Genomic DNA, 23,363 nt, shown 5'->3' with positions numbered 1-23,363 from the left:
ATAGTAAAATAAATTTAAAACATAGCATTGAAGAGATTCATAAAAAGATTATTGAACAACCGTCTGTTGTAAATTTATATTATTTATATCGAAATATAAAGAAAATCAAATGTTTACGAGTGTTTTTGACAAAAAATAATAAGTGACAAATTCTCATTTCACGTTGAAAGTTTTAATGAAGACATTGCATTCGGCAAGGGAATTGTGAAATCAGCATAGCTTTGATGATAGTAGATTAACCGTGAAACTTTGCGACTAGATCGACTGCGGTGAGAAAAGAATTGTGATTATACATCGTGGACATTTTTAATTGAAAATATCCTGTAAAAATATTTGCCATTTGTAATCAGAAACTGTGTCAAAAGTTTTATAATGTTCCTTATATTGTAAATGTATTCAAAATTATTTACATTGTATTTATTATAGAATACTATTGTATGTATTTTATTGTTACTGTACAATTTAAGTGAATTGAATTGTCTGCGTATTTTTAATTAATCTATATAAGAGATGCACGATTATGTATATATTATCGATTGCAGGATGAATTAGGTCATTAGTTAAATAAGTTTGGGTTTTGTTACGTTTTTAAAATGGCTGCCAATCGGGAACCGAGAAACGCGTCGCCGTCTCATTCGGGCACGATGTCTCGGAACAATCCCCCACGGCCCCGACTGCCCGTCCTCAACGGGATGGGCGGATCAATGGAAGACAAGAACAGCGACTTCCTCTGTCCGATCTGTTTTAATCTTATCGAAGAAGCGTACATTACCAAATGCGGTCACACCTTTTGCTATGCCTGCATAAATAAATCAATTGAAATACACAAACGGTGTCCGAAATGCGGATTCACTCTCACCGGGCTCGATCATATATTTCCTAACTTCTTGCTGAACGAATTGATATCGAAATATCGGTTAAAAGTTACCATGGAAAGTATGGCACAGCCCGGTTCCGTCTCGGGTGATTCCATCGCAGCCTCGGCCACATCCGACGGCTTGCGGAGCTTCATAGCGGCCGAATCGCAGAATCTCAGTATGCCTGACGTCGATGTAATGCTGGATATATTGACACAACGGAAGCAATTACTCGAGGCGGAATCCTGCGTCGCTCAAAACCGATTGCTGTACGACTTTTTAAAACATTTGCATCAAATGAAAGAAGAGCAGCGCTGTCAACTGACAAGAGAAGTAAAACTGATAAGACGTGACATGGACGAGGTCGAGAGCGTCTTGAGAGAAGTGCAAAACAGTTGTCCTACCGTTGACGATATTGTAAAAGTCACCGAAAATTCTGGTGCAAATGTCGACGCGATCCGCCGTGAAATCGTCGATCTTATAGACACCATCGACGCCAGCATGCTGCACCGGGCTGCTCCGGAGACGGCAGGGAATTCCCAAGGCGACGTATCCACGTTTGGACAGTCGCAGAAGGCGGACCAAGCGACGTTATCTGCGAGAAAACGCCGCATGCACGCCCACTTCGAGGATTTCGTGCAATGCTATTTCGGATGCAGATCTAGAGAGTTATATTTCGGAACTGACACACCGGACCAGAGCGAGGCCACTGAGAACTCTTCGACGGTAGATGATCAGGACAGGGGTTCGGGACTCGGCGAATTTAGAGAAAATCTTGTCAAGTTTTCACGGTTTCGTGGCTTACGTCCGCTGGCCACGTTGTCATATTCGAGCGACGTTATAAACTATTCGACGATCGTCTCGACGATAGAATTCGATAAGGACAATGAATTTTTTGCTATCGCTGGGGTCACAAAAAGAATCAAAGTCTTCGATTATAATTCTGTCGTGAGGGATATGGTCGATATACATTATCCCTGCGTTGAAATGGCGTCCGCCCACAAAATATCTTGCGTCAGTTGGAACACTTACCATAAAGGAATCTTGGCATCCAGCGATTACGAAGGAACTGTTACCGTCTGGGACGTTACGACCGGACAGCGGACGAAAGCCTTCCAAGAGCACGATAAGCGATGCTGGAGTGTCAATTTTAATCAAGTGGACGTGAGATTAATAGCGTCCGGTTCCGATGATGCACGCGTTAAACTGTGGTCACTGAATGTCGACCATTCGATTGCCACACTTGAAGCGAAATTTAACGTTTGCTGTGTGAGATTCAATCCCAAGAGTTCTTGTCATCTAGCGTTCGGTTCGGCCGATCATTGCGTTCATTATTACGATCTGAGAAACATGAAAGAGGCTCTGTCAGTGTTTAAAGACCACAGAAAAGCGGTTTCATACGTGACATTTTTGAATTCAGAAGAAATCGTATCTGCATCGACTGACAGTCAATTGAAAATGTGGAATATTGACTCGCCAAGGTGTATACGGTCGTTTGTGGGTCACGTCAATGAAAAAAATTTTGTCGGTCTCGCGACAGATGGCGATTACGTTGCATGTGGCTCCGAAAATAACGCTTTATATGTCTACTACAAAGGCTTGACCAAACAGCTGTTCAGTTATAAATTCGACCCGGTGAGAAGTTTCCTGGAGAAAGACAAAAAAGATGACGAACAAAACGAATTTGTTTCGGCGGTTTGTTGGCGGCAGAACAGCAATGTAGTTGTAGCTGCCAACAGTCAAGGGACAATTAAAGTTTTGGAGTTAATCTGAGATAATTTGTTTATAATATTGTATATATTATTATGGAATAGGATTGTGGTATCCACAGAGTTTAAGATATAACAGGTTTCTTGGAAAGAAAAATTAATTTGGCATATACATATTTTTAATACCGCCGTAATACATAGAATCCAGTCTCTATTTAATGCATTTATGTAATCTGGAATTACATAATTACATAGACTATTGTAATTTTACTTTTTCAACCTTATAAAACTACTTTTTTGGCGAAGATTCAGTTATATTATAGACAGATGATAATTTGTACAGTTTTCCCCGCGGTGGCACAGTTGGTAGAGTGCCTGTCTTTCAAGCCATGGACGCGGATTCGATCCAGATTTTTTCTTTCATTGAATATTCACAGTATTGCTGCAGTTACACTTAAGTCGGCTCGCATATCATAACTCGTCTCGTCTGCAACGTGTCGAATACGTCGATGTGACATCATCGTTATTCACAAAACACATGTTGCCAAATGAAGCTTTGAAAAAACATCTAGTGCTGCTATCAACAAATCGCATGCGTCTCGGGATGTGAGTCGAAGACGCCAGAACGCGTACGCACACCTACAAATTGGTCATTCCTATACCGGCTCGCCAGTCGCTGCATCAAATTATATATATACGTTTCGAGAGGTAACGCGCCACTGTCGTAGGTAGATGTGCGCGGTCTTCATATGCGACATCAAAACGACGTTCCTAGAAGGTTTGATTTATGGCAGACTAGGCGAGTTTAGATGTGAGAGCTGGCTAAATCTCAATTATCTCAAAAGAACAAAGATATTGCTACACCAAGTCTTCATGACTCAATTTGGAGGCATCATTTATACTCGATTTTCTAAATAGAGTCGTCTATTTTCAAAAACAGTGTAAGTCCACAATTGGTCAAAATCTAATAATCTTCAGTGTTTCTCAACTGGTAGTCCGCAGAAATTTTCTGGTGATCTGCGAATTTTTGGTATCCAAATGCCTATGCTAAAAATTCCGATAAAATCTTCATAACCTGTGCACCTGAGGTATTGTGCATTATTTTTGTTCTTAACGGTTTTACGTGAGGAAATCAATCGCGATCACTAATTATTGTTTTTAAATATAGTCGTTTTTTACCTTTTTATCCGCCCAAGCAATGCCAGAAAATTCAGATTGGGTTTTAAAAGTTATAAATTCTATAACATTCAAAATTCGCCAAAAGCACACGAAAAAGACGATTCTAATTTGAAAATATACGATGACAAAAAGAAACTATTGTTAAAACAAACAATTTAGGTTTGAAACGCAAATACTTCATTTACCCCCATTAATATTGAACTTTGAAAATATGTCATTATTTGATCGATAAATTCATGGATCTGTCCAAATAAACGTGTAAACATCTGTTTTGCAATGTTGTCTGTCATTTTTTCCGGATTTCGTTTAGCAATCTAGGATATATTTGAAAGGTTTCCCAAAATAAATTGACGGTGTTGACCATCAGCAAATCTATTCTGTTCAATATGTAATCCAATAATTGTTTCTAAGTAAATAGTTTCTATTGTAACAAATCAAATAACTTAATTCGATGATGAATCATCGCAATGTAAACGCACAATGAATTATGAATTACGATATTCAGATGCCAAAGGCTTGTACTGTAATTGTAAATATATTGTCTCTGGAAAAATTATTAATTGTCAGTTGTGTATTCATTCATTCATGATTTCTCAAATAAAACTCTTATTGATAAACTGGAATCAAACAGAATTATTTGATTTATTGTAATTGTCATCCATTTCAACAATGTTCTGTAGTTCTATGAATACGTCGTATTTTATAACAGTGCCAAATAAAATTATATGTAACTCTTACTAGTATGGTAAAGATATTTTTTGAATTAAATTTATTTTTGACTTAACTTTCTAGTTTGCCTTATGCAGGCTCCAAACGGTGTGTTGATTCATACGTACCATGATGAAATTGGTCATTCGATTGGTAGACAACTTTGCAAGAATATATGGAAGATATTAATTACATATCGTCATTGAGTTGTTAAAATCTCCAATGTGACAAAATTAAAATTTTACTGAAGTGATAAAAAACTGTAAACAAAAAAAATTAAATGTAGATTTTTTTATTAGTGAACAGATAGTAAAGAACTAATCATCGAGTGATTTTAATATCACTGGTATGATTACTACGTAAACCGGAGGTGTTACGAGACATATTAAATCAGTTGTCTTTCTTATCAGGATTTTTTTTGATTTTTTTACGGGAACTAGTTGTTAGCTACTTGATCTAACTATTAGGTTCATATTTTGGGTCCAAATATACATTGGGAAAAAACATGTGAATTTGCCAGACCCGGGATTCGAATCCGGGACCCACGATATAATGCGACGTGGCAGTCGCTCGGCCATTATGAGCATTAAACCAGAGGTTTCTATAATTCAAGTTATTTTAATTTTGCTTATATATAAAACATTGAGAGTTTTACTAAACTATGCAATGTAATATAAATAAACAGGATACATTTATATTAAAAATATCATTTGGAAAAAATTATTGCATCGAAGGTTTTAACAGCTGAACACCGATATACTGCCGTACTAAGCACAGAGGCCGTATCTGCATTTTAGGCAAGTGGGAGATCTGAGCTTTCATATTATTTTACTTTTCCTGCTAATACTGGGGAACTTTTTATTTATTTTATTTGCCTATAATAGTTAATTTTGGTTTAAGATTTGTTTACATACCTTGAAAATTTGATTTATGTTATTATTATTATTATGTATTGATATTAGCCATATATATGTCAGATACGGCTAATATGCCTTAGTAAATGATAGTTACAACCAAATCGCTTAGTATTTATCGAGTTTATTTCTCAAACTCCGTAGATACGGCTATTAAAACCCTTGATTTCTCCGTAACTATAGCAGTTACGGCTTGGATTTATTCACCGATCTTATACAAAAACTCTGCAGAATCCAAATATCTAAAAACATGAAAATACCTAAATACGTCAGTTACGGCCTCTGTGCTTAGTACGGCAGTATAGTCTACTTCAGATTAAAAAAATATTCTTCCAACAATTCAAACTTTGCATTGGTATATTTTTAAGTTACGCAGTATTTCCGCCTATTATTTTCTTAACCGGATGTATGCCACAAGCGCGTTTACGTGCTCTACAAATTCGTACACACAAGGCCGGCCATAAAAAATTAGCGTGTATACATGCTGTACTTTACACACTACATTGGCCCCTGCCGGTTGTTTTAAATAAATTAATATATTCACAATATACTGCCATGTCTTGTAATCAAATTCGTAACCGATTTACAAGTTTTTTTGATATATTTTTGATATATATCTAAATAATGATGTTTCTTAGCCTTTATTTTATCATAGAAATTCATGGCTCGCCGGGTATACAATGGCGTATACCGGGTTGAATATTTGGTTTTTTGACATTTGTAATCCATAGGTTTAAATCCCGGGTGTGTGCTTAGGGAACCTGCTAAAAAAATGTTTTAACCATATGCACTTTAATTATATTTGTGAAATCTCATCCGACATTTGTATAAATCAACGCATCGCGTGAAGCTGTCCGTACAGTAGGTGTTGGGAATTATATAGTTCACTTGGTCAAATATAATAGTTTCTCGTTAACTACTTGTAGAGAAATATTCAAAATAGTGTCAAATTAGCATCAATCCAGTATAAGGTTAGAACTATGCTCTTGTCTTGTGTTGCATAATAAGTATTTGCTAATTCAATCATCAATATTATATTAATGTTGTAACTTTATAATCATGTAAAATTTATTACTTTCTTATTTTGTTGTTGTCAATTCATAAATTAATGGTCCATCAAATATGTCAGTAGGCACTAGAACAGTTCAGTATACGTTATCACCATACATACTACCTTGATATTAATGTTGTTTATATTTTTTAGCGGCCAAGTCCAGATTTATACTGAGCATATAGTGTGATTTATAGTTCAGTCATATTAAGGTGAAAATAACCCCTTACATGGAAATATTCTCCATAAAGGGGAGACTGCATTTGTATACTGATTACTCATAAAAACAAAAATCTCTTAATACCTACAACATTCTCTGTGGAGGCCCATTCGTGGGGTTGCCGCCAAAAGTTGGTAAGTCGATAATTTAGGTATTTAGAGTTAACGGATCATGTGTCTATATATAAATATTTATGCTAGAAAAAAATTAAGATCATCCGATATATAGAACATGCACATGAAGCACAAAGAAATTAGCATTATGTAGTAGTATGCATAGTATATATTTTGATTTAAATTTTCCAAGATGGCGGCCGTAGCACAGCATGTAAGAGTGTTGATTCATGGTAATATATTGTTATTCGGCACTTGCATTATATATTATGCAAAGTTTCTCTTTTGGCAGTAAAACAAAACCATAGTATGACTGGACTAATATTATTGATACCTAGATATGTAATACTGAAACAAGTTAATGATGGCATTCGTTGTAATTTTTTTGATACAGTTCAATAAAGAAAGAAGTCAAAAAAATGTGGTAATTAATATCTGGGTTGATACCTTAATGCGCTACTAAACACTATTATTGTTCAATTGTTATAGCATGTCACTTACCGAAACAAACATTCTGTCTCTCCTTCACGGCGAAAGCATCTATAAATACTTGCTTATTATAGTATCCTATTTGTTATGTCGAACAATCCATGGCGGGACAACGATAATGATATTTGTGTACGTGAAGTGACTAGTTATGTTGTGGCTACTATATGCTGAATCAAAATCATTATATTTGTCTCAAAAATCTGATTTTAGATTTAAATAAAAATATATGCAAAAACCAATCGACTTTATCATGGATTAGAGTTTTTATGAGTTGTTTCCGTATTGAACAAGGATATCATTATGTACTGCGAATTTGAACAAACAATATATTTCAGTTCTGGGCTTGAATTAAGCTTACATCGTTAAAATTGCATAATACAATGAGATATTTGTGAACTGATGGTGCGATATGTAAATAGATTATCATTTTTTGTTAATTTCTTCACAAAATATTCTATGAAAAGCAAAATATCCTCTTCATTTGTTTGTATTTTCATTTTTGTTAATGTGTTTTTGTTAGTGTCATTGAATGATGCCAAGAAGAAAACAATCCTTAATTAGCTTAAATATGTGTATAGATTAATTTTATAAAAAAAATGTGTAAAAAAATCGATCCTAAATGTACCTAACTATTAGTGTCGTAAACTATAGATTAGCAGAAAATATATTTTTATTATGTTGTTTAATTTTGATGCAGTCGATCCATGAATTTTCAGATTAATTGGGGACAAAGGTAGCCCAGTGTCATTATTTGTATCTTTGCCTTTTCTGATGATCATCATAACGAAATCTGGGTAATCATGGTTCTACTGTTCTTTCACCAATTAATTATCATCATTTTCACCCTACCCAGGGAAGTGTCTAGAGTTCGGTTTTGGGAATTTCACGACGGGAATTCTCGAGAAATTTTCGAGATTTTCCATCCCGAATCTCGAGACTTGAAATTTTTAACATTTCGGGAAATCCCGGATCTCGAGATTCGGGATTTCTTTTTTTCTAAATAAATTAACAAATTTTGAGTTCGAGTGTGTGCGAGTGTGCAATGGTGTGATTTTAGTTCTTTAAATAGATATACGATTACGAACTAAATATGTATGAAAAAAGTGGACAGAAAACAGAAAACGTTCAAACACTGATTGGGGTATTTAACACAATTAAGCCAATGTCGACTCAAAACGAACACAATTTTCCAACATAAGAGAATTTTGTGTCTCAAAAGCGTACACGATTGTCAGACCATAGACAGTCTGTGTTTTATGAAATTCTATTTTAATAAGTAATGTTTTGAATTATTTTTGTTTTCCTACTTCTATTTGTTTGTATTCTTACCTACTTAACCGGTTAAGTGCCCAGAGCGTCTTTGGACGCCTTAATTACACCGATTCTTACGTTAATTACTATCAATTAACTAATTGCGGCATAGAAAGGATTAAATAAAAAAAATCATTTTTTTGGAATTCGTCTGTTTTTACACTGATTTTAGGAGTTTTACAGGCTTTTTTAAAATTTACTCGATATCTTGAGTAGGTATTTTCGAGAATTCTTTTCTGGAAATCCCGAATCTCGAGAATTCAAAATTTCATCATTTCGGGAAATCCCGAATCTCGAGATTGAGATTTTCTCGGGAAATATCCAACTCTAGACGGGTCCCCCCATAAGATAGATGGTTACATATAAATTGTACGTAAAAATTTCACCGTGGCATAGTTCGCAGTGAACTTTCTATCGGAAAAAGATGACCGTATACTACATGGTCTCCAATTTTATTAGATTCAATATGAACATTAATTCAATTTTCGTAGCTGATTTTGGTAAAATTCATGAATTCAAGAACGAAAACCTAACCTAACCTAACAAATAATCCAGTATATCGGCTATTTCAAAAATTGTTTGCTGCTGGCTTCCTGTAAAGTGTAAACCGACAAGAACCGTGTTTTATATAAACATGAATTTTATGTCAGTACTATACGACACAAAGAGGTTGTATGGTTTAATATACGGCCATATATTTCCGATACAAAATTTCACGGTGAAGTGTGTTGCGGCGAACTGCATACGTACAAGTTTCCGGACACGAAGATAGATACCATGTAGGACCATATCGAAACAGTTAATAAATGGCTATTTATACTGTAATTAAATATGACAAAAGGGTGCATATTCACAAGCACATTTTTCCTGCAATGTTGTCACTGTAAAAAACTGTTTTACATAAACTTTTATCCACATAATTTAATAATAATATAAATAGTTGACCACGTCCCTCAAAGTGAATGAAACTGGTCGTGAATTCTGTTAAATTATGTGGATTAAATACACGAGGTTCTCAATATCCAAGGATTTATTAACTGAGTCTCTAATTATCGGCTGCACTACGTAAGACACAATGCCACAAGTAAAATGTAAAAATGTCATTGCTAAATCTGTGTCTGAGGTTATAGCCAACATATCTGCTTCCACTGTATACATCTTCAATTATTGCCAAAAATTGCTTAGGTATACTGGAATTATAATTGAGGGCCTCTCTGGACAAGTAGCGTTATCATGAAATCTTCATTTTGGGATAATAGCGATTAATCACAAAATGCCAGTTTAAAAATAATAATATGATATGTGCGGCGTATCACCTTCTGTGATATCTGTTGTCAAGATTAAATAATGATTCTTGGCTGGTATGTATGTAGACAAATGGTCAGCTGAATGTATTTTGCAGAAGAGCTTTTTGAAACAGCCTACTTCAGTTATTTATTATTTATGTAGACAAGTGTGTGCACCATTTTTTTCATCAATAATCCTACTAAAATATGATGCATACATTTATTCATAAAGATAATAAATAATTTCAGTAAGTTGTTTCAAAAAACTCTCCTCAAAAATTTCAAATTTAAGTTAGAATAGTTCTGTATTCAGCTGACGAAATGTATGGTGCATCATTAATTGAAATGATATTTACCAATAACGTGATTATGCTCTTTTTCTGAAGAAGGTCTCAATTATTTGTGCAGCGCAGAACAGTTATTAAAAAATCGAATCATCTTGAATAATTTTGGTCCCCGTTTTAAGAATAATCTCTTTATCGGCTATTTCTTAGTATCAATAGTAATTGTCCTCGGATAACGAGAACCTCTTGTTTGCTTTAATTGTTCTGTTTCCATACAGCAGTGAGGAATTGTAAAGTTTTACTAGAATTTATGAAAATATAGCATATTGTCATTGAAACTAGAAAATTGTGTAACTCCAATAACACTACTTTACAGGAGAGACAAAAAACATTGTAGTTTTGTGTATAAATCTATGGCTATGGAGTTAAATCATCCATGATTTAACAATATTACATTTTTTTGGAATTACATCATTTGCCAGACGGATGGCATTCAAAGTCAATTTTCGATTAAAATAGAGTTACACATTTTTCTAGTTTCAACGACGAATTGTATAATAAAGTAAAGTATAATAATTATTATATTTAAGTGGACACGTTAGCAGGGCAGGACAACAACTATGTAAAAACAGGAATGAAGATTTGCAATATGCACTCTTATTGCAACGTAGGTAAAGTTCATTTTTCAACCGCATGTGTGACAGTGTAAAAATTGGTATTTTTCATTGTATGTAGATAATAATATCGGTGTAGATATTTTTTTACAGTTATGTTGATTGTGCATAATAGTTTTGGTTTAAGAGCAAAGGTAATTCTACATAATTATGTTTTAGAATATAAACACAAGACTTGAATAAATAAATGTATCATGTATGTAAAATAAAAAGCCTTTTATTTTGTGGTCCTTAATATACTCCTCTGTGTGGATGGACAGCATCAAATAAATTCCTGGATTATGGTGAGAACAGCATAGGATTGTGGTGAGCGGAGGAAACTGCATAATCTATGTCATACAGTGAACAAAAACCAGGCAATTAAGCGGAGTGGGTTAAAGGGAAACACCATTGCAATTTTTATTGACGTAAAACAATCACCAAGCGCAGTGACAAGACTTATATTATTTGTGGTGTTTATGAGCAGCCAAATTAAAAAAAAAATCCTTTCTGAATTGAATGCAAAGGTTTTTTTTTTAATCTCTTGTCAATGTATATGCAATACCTATATTTATTTTAGATATTACACATGTTTTTTAAATAGTACTTCGGACAAAAATAGTTTTTTCATTTTTTTTTAAATTCAATTTGGAACAGGGATGTATCAAATGCATCGTGTACTTGCTAACAGTTGGCTAATACATTTTTTTTTTCGGCCGTGTCTGAACCTAATAAGATCATATGGCTCTCCACAGAGTGGAGGTTTGTATTAACAGATTTTGTTTTTACGAGAAATGGATGTCAGCCACTTGCTCAACCTATTAGGTCCATACTCTGACTCATATACAAATTGAAAAACAATATGTGTATTTTCAGACCCAGGATTCAAACCTGGGACCCACGACGCTTGAGCCGCGCATACATAATACGTACCTAATATTAATATTTTTTTTGCATATAAATGTGACTCACAAAAAAAATATTTGGTCCTCGTAAAAAGAACATTTAAAAAAAATGGTAGGTTGGCCGAATGATTAACAACTATTCCTTATAAAAATGTCTATTAACACAACATCTGCTTGTGATTGAACATGGTAATTTACATTTGAAATACAGATAACAAAATTTTCTCATCAGGGGATCCTCACTAAAATCTGGCAAAGCTCGGGTGTTTTGGGACCTCCACAAAGACTTCCCAGCAGTGGCTCTCGTGGGTCTTGGATCCTCCAAAGCCAAGTTCAACCTTGAGGAGGAAATCGATGAAGGAAGGGAGAATATCCGAGTGGCTTCAGCAGGTAAAGTGGGGATTAATTTATAAGTTCTGAAGTCTTTTATTCTATCAAACTTTATAATAACAGCTTCATGCTCATTTGATGCCAAATTAATAAATTGGATTTTGATATTTTCAAAATCGTAATGACGTGTATTAGGAATTATTAGTGTGGACTTACAAAATGTACAACTGAATACAATTATTTACTGAAAAATGACTTTAAAATATATTATTTTAATTCAAAAATTGATTTACAATTAAAAAAAAAAACGTATAAGCATGCATTGAATAATTTCTTATCAATGAAATATGGTTTAATAATGGTATCCACTTTAGTGAACATTTTCTTGAATTAACTATATTTTTTAATTAATAGCTATGCCCTTGCTTTTTTGTACAGGGTGGTTAAGGGGGTTAATGACATTGATGTGCATTTAATTATATTCTTCTAGTTATATCTTTAATTTTATTAATGCTAGAATTAAATACAGTATAACCTCGTTTTTACGTGCCCGGAATTCACGTTTTCCCGGCAATTGCGTGTAATTTTTTCAGTCCCGATGTATTTCAGTACATTTAATACCCGCATTTACGTTTTTCTTTCCCGCGATTTACGTCGGAAATATTCAAAATATGCGAGTTACGTGCGCTTGACAATGATTAGGTCGTGACATTTGAACGGCGTAAGGTGTTTGGAGGGAAAACTCTGTGTCTTTAGAACGGCGCACAGTGATTGGTCTCCGAGCGACGTTGTGATTGGCACGAGTTCGGCACATAACAAGGTGATTGGTCCATTGGTCGCCATCTTTTCTTTTGGCATCGTGTTTGTGTTTTGTATACACTCCGTCTGTCATTATTCTGTCATCAGTCTTACAAGTTCGCGGTTTATTTATTTCATATTGCTTTCGGTTCGATTATTATTCATTTTTACGTCCTCATTCTTGAAAAATGCAACAAGCTAATATCATACATGATTTTTTTAATAAAAAATAAAAAATTTTTCAATAAAAATTTAAATTGAATGTTGTTTTTTAATAAAACGTTATTTTTTTAGAAACATAAAATTTAAATGATCTTTTTTTCAATACCCCTTTTTACATTTTCCCTCCAATTAGGTTTTTTTTTTCAGTCCCTTATAAAACGTAAAATAGGGGTTATACTGTAATATGTTGTGTAGTGTTCTTGTATTGTTTTGTTGTTTAGTATTTCGTGAGGTGTTTGTAGGTGAAATTAACCATTTCCATAGTACTTAATTGATTTTTCTAGAAAACAATACTATTTTAACAGTTTCAGTAAATTGTATCTTTATTGCATGTCTTAAAGCCCTGTAAAGGATTCAACATTTAGTGGAGTTACTTTTTCTCACATATGAGGCGTCTATTTCTAAAAACTGGAAAAAAAACATAATCAATAATAAAAAACGTTTATTTTATTTTATAGCTGGTTGCAAAGCACTTCATGCAGCTGGCATAACAAATATTAGCGTTGATGCCCTCGGAGGTGCTGGACCGGCTGCAGAGGGAGCATCCCTCTCGCTTTACACGTATCAGGAAAATAAACTAGAGAAAGAGAGGAAAACACCGCCTCAAATAGCACTCAGTTCTAATGACAAAAGTGAGTATTCAACAAAAAACCTTCTTGAGAAGACAGGTTAAATATATAAAAGTGAAGCAGAAAAGAGAACTACTGAACTAATGTTTAAAATAACTGCGAGTCATTTTGCACTGTGAAAATTTATTTGTAACAAACTTCACGCTATTATCACCTGCATCTATCAAAAACTGCAAGCATTTTAAAATAGTTTTTGATTCACTCAAATAGCTAGTTTTATTAATTATTAAATGCCCAGATATTGCCAGGATAAACCCTGAAATTTGAATTTGTTATTGTTTTATTGATTAATTCTTTTGAGATGTAAAAATGGAATAGTACAGCAGAAGTGATAGCTATATTTGTACAAATCAAGCTGGACAGTAAATTTTATTCATGTGATCATATCATTATAAAAGTTTTTTCGGTACAGTTCTGTTATGAGGAATATAGCTGAAAACACATTTTGGAAATACCCAATATACTGGATTATTTGTTAGTTTGGGTTAGTTCAGGTTAGGTTAGGTTAAGTTTGGTTAGGTTAACCTAACAAATAATCCAGTATATCGGCTATTTTAAAAATGTGTTTGCCGCTGTATTCCTCATAACCGAACTGTACCGTTTTTTCATGTTTTATACATTATGATTTATTCACCAAAAGTAATGATATAAGTATTTAACATTAAGAACTGCAAGAGGAATGGAATCGTGGTATCACAATGGCCGATTCACAGAACCTGGCGCGGAGACTGATGGAGACACCAGCCAACTTGATGACTCCGCAAATATTCGCCCAAAATGCGGTACAAGAACTACAACCATTAGGAGTTAAAGTGACAGTAAGGTAAGAGTAAATTCAATTATCTTATTGTCATTTTTTTTGTTATATCTAAGCGTTCCACACTTTATAGGTTATTATTGCTGTCTTTTCCAACAGCTTTTAATGCTCAATTTTAGCATGTCAAATGATGGCCGAGCTGTTTAGCGTCAGGTGTATAATGTCTTGAGTCCGGGTCTGGCAAAATTAACATGTTGTTTTTCAACATATATTTGAACCCACAGTATGGACCTGCAGCCCTATGTTGTAAATTGTGACATGAAGTCACCCGACGACATGACGTAATTGTGACGTATGCTCAATACACGCATCGAGGCGAGCCGCCCAATGCACACGGCTCACCATATATATTATTATGCTGAAACACCTATTTGTGTATGGGGACAATGAATAACGCCAGTATTAGAGTAGCGTTAATTTCTCGAAGGCTATTGACTCACTCCAGTAGTACGTCACAATGATGTCATATGACGTCATGTCGCCGGGTGACTTCATGTCACAAGTTACAACATAGGGATGCTGATAGGTTGAGCAAGTGGTTAACATCCATTTCTTGTAAAAACAAAAAGTTATCAATACAACCTGCAACATGGTAAAAAAAAAACATGCTAGTTTTTCTCTGAAGTTATGAATTTAGTAAATGATACTCACTGTGGTCTTGTTCAGATCTGGGTTATTATATTTGCCTGTGGCCCTTGTTTATAAAACATGTATTTGTTTTTTGATAGAGATAAGAAATGGGCAGAAGACAAAAAGATGTTTTCATTTCTGTCGGTGGCCAGTGGGTCTGATGAACCGCCTGTCTTTTTGGAGATGAGCTACAATAATGCCCAAAAGAAAGGTATGCTATAAGTTCATCGGAACATTCCCCTAAAAGTCATCTTTTTGCTTTCAGTTTTCAATTTTACATAATTCTGTCAAAAAGGAAACATTATTTGACATAATCAATATTTATATGTAATTTCTGCAATAAGCATTAACATAGAAGAATATTGGTCGAATCCATATAATTAATCGGAAGCGTCATTAACCAGCGGCTTTCATAGAATTGATAATTTTTCTGTGTTACAAAAAATATGGCCTCATAATAGCATTTTTCCATGGTTTGATCTGAGATCGGATAAAGGCCATTATATTACTGTATTTAGGCAACTTCAATGCATATAAGCAGTTCAAAGCGGCTCTCTTTTTATTTGAACTGGGTTTGTAATTTTTATACATTTCGTTTTTGTGTATTGCTGAAAATAAAGAGTCAAGTATGTATATATTATTTTGTTTTTAATATCCAAATAATATCCCATTTAAGATTCAACCCAATATTTAGTTTAAATAAAAGAGGTTCAATTTTGAATCATTTGTATTGTATGCATTGAAGTTGTCTATGTATAGAATTTAAATTCAAATTCCATCAAGTAGAGTATACGCTTTATAACTTTGCACTCTTTACTACACTGACACGCCTCTTTGTCTGATTACCTCGCATCAAATTAGATCAAATTATATTCACTCGAATTAATGTGTAGTAATAAATAAATAAATAAATAAATAGATAATAAATATATATTGTATAAAATATATATTTAGAATATATAAAATCATTATCATCCTAGAGCCAGAGTGCAAAGTTATAAAGTGGCAACTCTACCCTCAGTCGATAGTATTAACACTTTACGGTCCGGGAACGCCACATTGGCGTCCTTAGCGAACCGAACGTTACGGTCCGGTGACGCCGACGTGGCGTTTTAACTTACGCATATCTTTACTGTGAAAAATAAATATTAAATTTAATATTTGGTTGCAAGATCTATCGACAGATGGTTGAATGACATGTGCAAGAAGTAAAATCACGATGGAAAAAAAAATATTTCGGTGTTTTTACAGAGATGGCGGACGTAATACCATTCAGTATTTTTTTGTACCTATACCATTTTTTTAATTAGTTACAAGCCCGTTTCTAGGCGGGTGAATCACGAGACATAAACAAAAAAAGGTAATAAACACTCAATGTTATATTCCAGTGTCGTCACTTCAACTTCGAAATTTAATTGTCGACCCTTTTCAGTGGCAGTCAACCATTTATGAACCTGCATTCTTTTTTAAAAAAAATGAACGCGATTTTTAGCTATGAAATTGCGTGCTATTTGATATTTTGTCTTTAATGGTTTACTACCCATGAAACGTCCACCATGCTTCATCATCCATGATAGAAATTTTAACTTGAAAATGAGAACAGTTATAAATGTGAACTTGTATCGCGTTATTTTCGTTCGCTTTTTTCGGGAGGTTATTGCTTGTGTAACTGCATAAATAATAGCTATTATTATTTATATTTGTTGCACTAATTTCATTGAAAAAATAATTAATCTAAGTATATTTTAGCTAGGATATATATTTTTTATTAGTTTTATCTCCAAAAAAACTTTTTAAAATGGAGGACCAATCGTTTTTAGAGGAAAACTATGCGGATTGTATGTCAGATATTCCCAGTGACTGTGAAGATATCGGAGATTTTAGTGATATTGAAACAGACTCATTTGCTCCTTTGAGAACACGCCCACGTACAACATATTTCGCGAGTGATTCTGAGGATTCAGAAACTGAGGCCGACAATGATGGAACGATGATGATCCGCCGAGAGAGAACAAGCCATTTGAAGGATTATCAAGAGTAACATTTGATAATGATAATTTAAGTCCTAAAGCTAAATCTAAAAAATGTGTGGACATAACCATGTCGGAGTTGAAAAAGTGGTTCGGTTTGGTGATAATAATGGGCATTGTCAGAAAAGCGACTCATTCTTATTGGCCGACAAATCCACTTATTCCACGTAAGCGGTTTTTCAAATATCGCGTTATTTACGGAAACGCATGCACCTTCTACATCTTCTGATACAGATTCAACCCATAAAACCAGTTCACCTACTTCATTACAAAGACTCTCTGGCAGTGTAAAACAACATCAAATATTTCCGGGGATTTCCGCAACTAATAAACGTTTAAGAAGAAAGTGTAAAGTGTGTTCCTCACATAAACTTCGAAAAGAACCTATTTACATGTCCAAAGAGTGTAAAGTACCTCTACATCTACATATTGGTAATTGCTTTTTTTCGTATCATTTAAAAAAGTGTATTAGTTGTTAGTTCATTTACATTCATAGTTTTATAAACTATTTCAAATAATTTCAGTTTTAGTGTTTAATTTGTTTTAAATCTACTCGTACACTATATTATTATGTGCCAATAATTATTTCATGCCTAGCCAGTTATCTAAAGGTATCCATAAGATTGAGTGTTGATTCAAATATTTTTGTGGAATATGGATGTTTGTTTTACAATTTATTGCTCTTAGATTTTGTTATATGATTTTTTTACGCACGCCTCTGCACTGTTATTGGATTGTCTCGATTCCTACAAAAATACCAAATTGTAATAAGCGGTGGGAATGTATATGCGTGCATTTTATTTAATTAAATTTATGCGAAAATATGCACGCCACTGCACTGCCTCTATCGCTAGGCCTCAGCCATAAAACTCGTAAAACCAATAAATCACTAAATAAGTATTCGTTCGGGAATGTTTAAAAATAAATGTGCATTTATTTTTAAACACTCACAGTTTGTGTGAAGTCTTTGTTATTTTATTATATTTGATAATCAGAGATATGAGTAGTAGCGCTAAAAAGGAATTGATACGTATTCTATAGCGGTGTAAAACATTTTGTATTTGAATATTTTATTACATTTTTTAATTAAAAATAATATATTGTGATTGCTTTATATCAATAGGCTGTTTCCTTTACATTATATTTAACAAATTGAACTAATCTAATAACATATAATAAACAATTTACGAAAATTTACAAATTATATACTTTACCTTTATGGAACGCGGGCCAGAGGTTGACAAGTGTTAAATAAATGACACAATTTGATGCATTGATATATTTTAAGTATTTTCTGAAAATTTTATTGAAATATATCAATAGGTTCAAAAGTTATGGCATTTTTAACTTCGTGATCGAAATTTGTTGATTTTCATTTAAAAATACCGGATATTGGTGTAGGTACGTCGCAAAAATTCGCGGACCGTATAGTGTTAATATTATAATATATTAGTCTACGGAAATGGCCATCATTCTAGGTTCAGACTGAAGAAAAAACACTGTAAGAGTGTAAGTAGTTATGAAGTTTTTCTATTATTCTATGAGTCTATTATTTTAAAGCACATTAAGCCAAGTAATTACACGATGGACATTTTAAATAACCATTAAAGTGAGCCTCACACTGCATATTATGCATTCTATAATGAATATTAGCCTGTGGAGTGGCAGTAATGGAGCTGTATTCTTGGGCATCTGCTAATTACAAATTTCTAATTTACGGTTTATTTTGAACACAGATGAAAAACCAATATGCTTGGTTGGCAAGGGAGTAACCTTTGACTGCGGTGGAGTCAGTATTAAACCTTCAGCTAACATGGCAGCCATGCGAGGTGATATGGGTGGTGCGGCATGCGTCGTTTCCGCCATAAGGGCTGTGGCCTCTTTGAAACTGCCTGTTAACATTGTCGGTGCGTATTCTACTGTTATGATTTTCAATATTTTAATTCATTTTATAATAGTGAGTTTTCTAGTTCACAGGTGGCGAACAAGCCTCAAAATGGAATTGTCTTTCGCTCATTTATAGCGCATAGTCGATACTAGTTTGCATTATCATTTATTTGTTATGTAACATTTCTGTTGTCTCCATATCATGATGTACATGCTTCACTAGAACTAAATGGTAATTCATCAAAGTAAACATAGATTTCAGAACCCTTCTACCGTTGATTGAATTTTAAAGAGAGTGCAATTGGTAGTTAAAGCATTGCTCATTTTTAATACAAACTTAAAATACAAAGTAGACAATATTGTACCTTTTTAAATAACTCTTCTGATTATCATTCTTAAGGTCAGTTTATACACTTCATTTTACTTTGATACTTGCATGCGTGAGCCAATGTCTTCAAGCTAAGATGGAGCATGTGAATGGAGTCTGAAGACTTTTGAAGTGCGTACAGTTCTAAAACACTGGCTTGATGGATATCAAACTCTGCTTGATTTTGACCTACAAGCCACAAGGGATGAAGACAAACTTGAACAAATGTATCCCTCACCAATTTATTACAATTTTGCTTGTGATAATATCTTTTCTGCGATCATGGCATTTTCTTACGATTTCATGAAATAATCTGTGTTTGTGGAAAATGAAATCAAAATAGCATTGAATACAAAAAATTGGCAGACTAAAAATAAAAGATGAAAACTCTACCAAGGATTTGTCGATAAAGAAAATTACTTCTTTAATTTCGATCACTTCGGGCACTATTTCAAAACTGAACATCGCACATGCGTTTATTAAGACGCACAGTATTAAGACTTTCCTTTACTCTTGGCTTAGGCAGGCAAGTGTTAAGGTAAGACAGAACATGTTAACTGGCCTTTATAATGAAACTCAATATAAATTTAAAAATCAGTACATAATTTTATATTCTATCAGGTCTTATTCCATTGACTGAAAACATGGTGAATGGAAAAGCAACTAAACCGGGTGATGTGGTCGTAGCCATGAACGGTAAATCTATTCTTGTTGACAACACTGATGCAGAAGGAAGACTCATTCTGGCTGATGCTTTATGCTACGCTCAGAGGTAAACAAATTCATGTTTCATTAATTATTATCTCTATTCTTTGGGATTGTATTAACAGTAAAATTTAACATATTATTACATAATTTTATATAGATTAATCTAGAAGGATCATAAAATAAAGATTATTTTACTACAATAATATAATTAATATATCAAAGTGTGATATTGTTTCAGCTTTAATCCCCTGTGGACAGTTGACTTGGCAACACTGACAGGAGCGATGAGAGTGTCGCTAGGCGGTTGTGCTGCCGGTGCATTCACAAAGAGTCCTCAACTTTGGCAGGCGGCACTCAAAGCCAGTGCTGTGTCCGGAGACCGGCTCTGGAGATTCCCGCTATGGAAAGACTATGTCCGAAGAGTCACAGGTTATTATAAATTAACTAACTTGGTTATAGTGTTGGCCAAAAATCGAAAAGAAGAAGTAAAAATCTTCACTTTGTTGAGTTTTTTTTTTATGTATGATTGGTATATTCTACTTTCTTTTCCTTCTCTTCCCAATTTTTCAGGGTGGATATAAGAGGTTAGCAAATGACTAATAACAGAACCATATAAAAATCTGTTTATCCTGATGTATCTTTATAAAGATATCTTCCATATCGTGAAAAAATTATATTGTGTGAAGATTCATACTGTTTATAATGTGTTAATGACAGGTACAGTAGGTGTCCATTATGGACCCTGGCATTCTCTAAATGTCACCAGTTTGAAGGATTGTCATAATTCTTTATATATTGATATGTGTTCTAAAAGAAATCTGGACCATGTCGCAATGACAAAAAAGATAAATTTATATTACAGGTATTTTTGCAAGAATGGTTGATAGCTTATCTCTCAGTCCATTGGGTCCTCGTTCTAGATCAAATACACATTGAGAATAAAATGTGAATTTGGCAGACGTGGGATTTAAACCCACGAACCACATCATATTTTTTAACCCTGCAAACAGGAATCTGGGCGTTTGGGTTCAGAGAGTGCGTAGATTTGTAAATATATATGTCCCAGGAGAGAGATTCAATGAACATAACCTTAATATCATCTGCGTATTGTCATGGAACCCCTACCTATTGTAATTAAAATCTTTCAGTGTTTACCCAATTTACTATTTTTCAATTTTTCAATTTACTATCTTTTTAAAATCGTGAGATTAACATTCTTGGCTTGCAGACTATCCAAATGTAGATGTCCACAATGTGGGTAAAGGAAAAGGAGGCGGATCTTGCACTGCAGCAGCGTTCCTCTCAGAATTCGCCCCGACTTGTTCACCATGGATGCACCTGGACATCGCGAGCGTCATGGATGAGACTGATGACCAGCCTTACCTCGATAAAGGTAAGATTTTCTTTTTTGTTCAGTTTACCATCCATCAAACTAGGTGTATTATAGATAATCTGAGTCAACAATTTAGTATGTGCAATGGAAGCCTAAGAGTCTCCACACCCTTAAAAGTTCAAAGTGGAAAAATCTGCTAATAAGATTGTGATAACTGTTTTCTGATATAACGAAGGACTTTGATGCTTATGGAGTTTGTGCCACATAACACAATTAATAATTATAACAAGAGAATTATTCTAACGAATAACCACAATCCACAAGTATTATCAAGAAGGAAATGAAGGAAGGCACATATCAACAAAGGCATAAGCTGTCATCCGAGAATGTGGGTTTCAGCAGCTAATCTACCCATCTTACAGCTTTACTTCTTAGAATTATTTCCTGTTCTGAATTTTGACAAGGTCTAGTTTTTAGAGCAGTATAAATAATATTTTCAAAATAAAATGAATTTACAAAATATACTTTCATGTGGAGGTAGATAATATAATGAACAACCCTCGTAATGTTATGGTCAGATACAGCAATAAATTGGTATATTGAATTTTTAATTTTCAGGTATGTCAGGTAGGCCTACCAGAACCTTGGTGGAATTGATAACCACAAAGTACATTGATGGGAAGTAAATTTGTGACAACACTGCATTCCAAAAATGGCATTTAGATAGCTATAAGGACTTTTTGTAGATTAAATATGAATAATAAAGACTCTGTTTCTTGTTACATACTTGAATGTTGTTTCATTTATTGAATATTTCCACCCAAATCTGAATATGCTGAAGCAGAGGTCGGCAAAGTGATTCATTTAATTGTTTGACATAAACAGGAAATATCAACACATTGTGTTCTAATGATTGCGCCGGTAAAGGAGCCGAATTATCAATGACTACAAGAATTCGCAAAAATCACTACAAAGTCTGTAGTAATCGATTCACTATGAAAGTCTATGCATAAAGTTAAAGTAAATCACCATTTTTGATCATAAATGGACCATGATATGGGCGTCATAACATAATTTGACCAGTAGCTATTTCAGATTTGATACCATTATTAACAAAAGGGGTAGATCAAAGAATTTTGACTATAATATAAAAAGAGTGTTATACACCATTTATATTACTTCAATTTGAACATCCGACATTTGAAGGCATTTATCAAATAAATGAAGCATGGTTAGGTTGATAAACTGCACAGATATTAACATCGCTAAGTTGGCATGTTCAATTTCCTAACTCAAGCAATCACTTTTTAATATTCATTATATTTACGCTGTCAACAATAATAATATGTATACGGTTTTAAAGGATTATCCAACTTATTATTACAGTAAAACCCCGTTAATTCGAAATTTATAAAAATATCGAATTTCGAAATAGAAAATGTATGGTTTAAAACATGAAAGAAAATTATTTTTTTGTTGCAGTAGTGTAACATTGTTTCCGTTTCCAAAACAATTTCTTTCAGATTAATATCAGTGGTGCCAATTATGGTTCATTCATTGACATGGTATTGAATTTTGGTAAAAATTTTGATGTACCTACAGCGAATTTCGAATTAATGTAATTTTACTGTAATGCCAGTGTTGTATTATTGGATTATTGTCTATTCATTGTGACAAATTGTCTTTTCATACGTCCTGCAAATTAAAAAATATATCAAAGTACAAGAGTTAAGTTCTCTTCAAAAGAACCTGTAATGCGAAGTCATGTAGCTAACCCACTCAGTAAACAAGTCCTTTTTCGCATCACTTTCAAAATATTTGTGTTTTCTTCAATATTCATGGGGTATTAAAGATATTGGTTGGATAAACCTATACATGTTCATGTTCTCACTTAAAGCTATGATGGTAATTATCTTTCGATAATGACTTCTCA

The 23,363-nt window shown here is 33.8% G+C and overlaps 2 protein-coding genes across 2 annotated transcripts in view; both read left to right on the top strand.

Annotated features, from left to right (window-relative positions):
• LOC147066888 (cytosol aminopeptidase-like) overlaps nt 1-22,220 on the top strand; it is a 29,693-nt gene extending 7,473 nt beyond the window's left edge. The window contains exons 3-11 of the mRNA XM_085954048.1: nt 11,912-12,069; nt 13,488-13,661; nt 14,325-14,481; nt 15,204-15,316; nt 18,872-19,042; nt 20,011-20,161; nt 20,336-20,526; nt 21,326-21,490; nt 22,049-22,220. Coding sequence (XP_085810174.1) covers nt 11,912-12,069; nt 13,488-13,661; nt 14,325-14,481; nt 15,204-15,316; nt 18,872-19,042; nt 20,011-20,161; nt 20,336-20,526; nt 21,326-21,490; nt 22,049-22,116 — 1,348 coding nt within the window. The 3' untranslated portion in view covers nt 22,117-22,220. The remainder of the gene's footprint in view (nt 1-11,911; nt 12,070-13,487; nt 13,662-14,324; nt 14,482-15,203; nt 15,317-18,871; nt 19,043-20,010; nt 20,162-20,335; nt 20,527-21,325; nt 21,491-22,048) is intronic.
• On the top strand, nt 462-4,370 carry LOC147066889 (E3 ubiquitin-protein ligase COP1-like). Its single transcript, XM_085954020.1, has 2 exons — nt 462-3,290; nt 3,345-4,370. The coding sequence occupies exon 1, from the start codon at nt 594-596 to the stop codon at nt 2,628-2,630; it is 2,037 nt and encodes a 678-aa protein (XP_085810146.1). The 5' UTR covers nt 462-593; the 3' UTR covers nt 2,631-3,290; nt 3,345-4,370.
• Nucleotides 22,221-23,363: the final 1,143 nt, after the last annotated feature.

Source organism: Rhyacophila brunnea, unplaced genomic scaffold (assembly GCF_057557595.1).
Source record: "Rhyacophila brunnea isolate RB1 unplaced genomic scaffold, BYU_Rbru_1.0 scaffold_4, whole genome shotgun sequence".
In the NCBI taxonomy this organism is placed as follows: domain Eukaryota; kingdom Metazoa; phylum Arthropoda; class Insecta; order Trichoptera; family Rhyacophilidae; genus Rhyacophila; species Rhyacophila brunnea.
The sequence above is the reverse complement of the archived record's forward strand: the minus strand, read 5'-3'. Positions and strand labels throughout refer to the sequence as shown.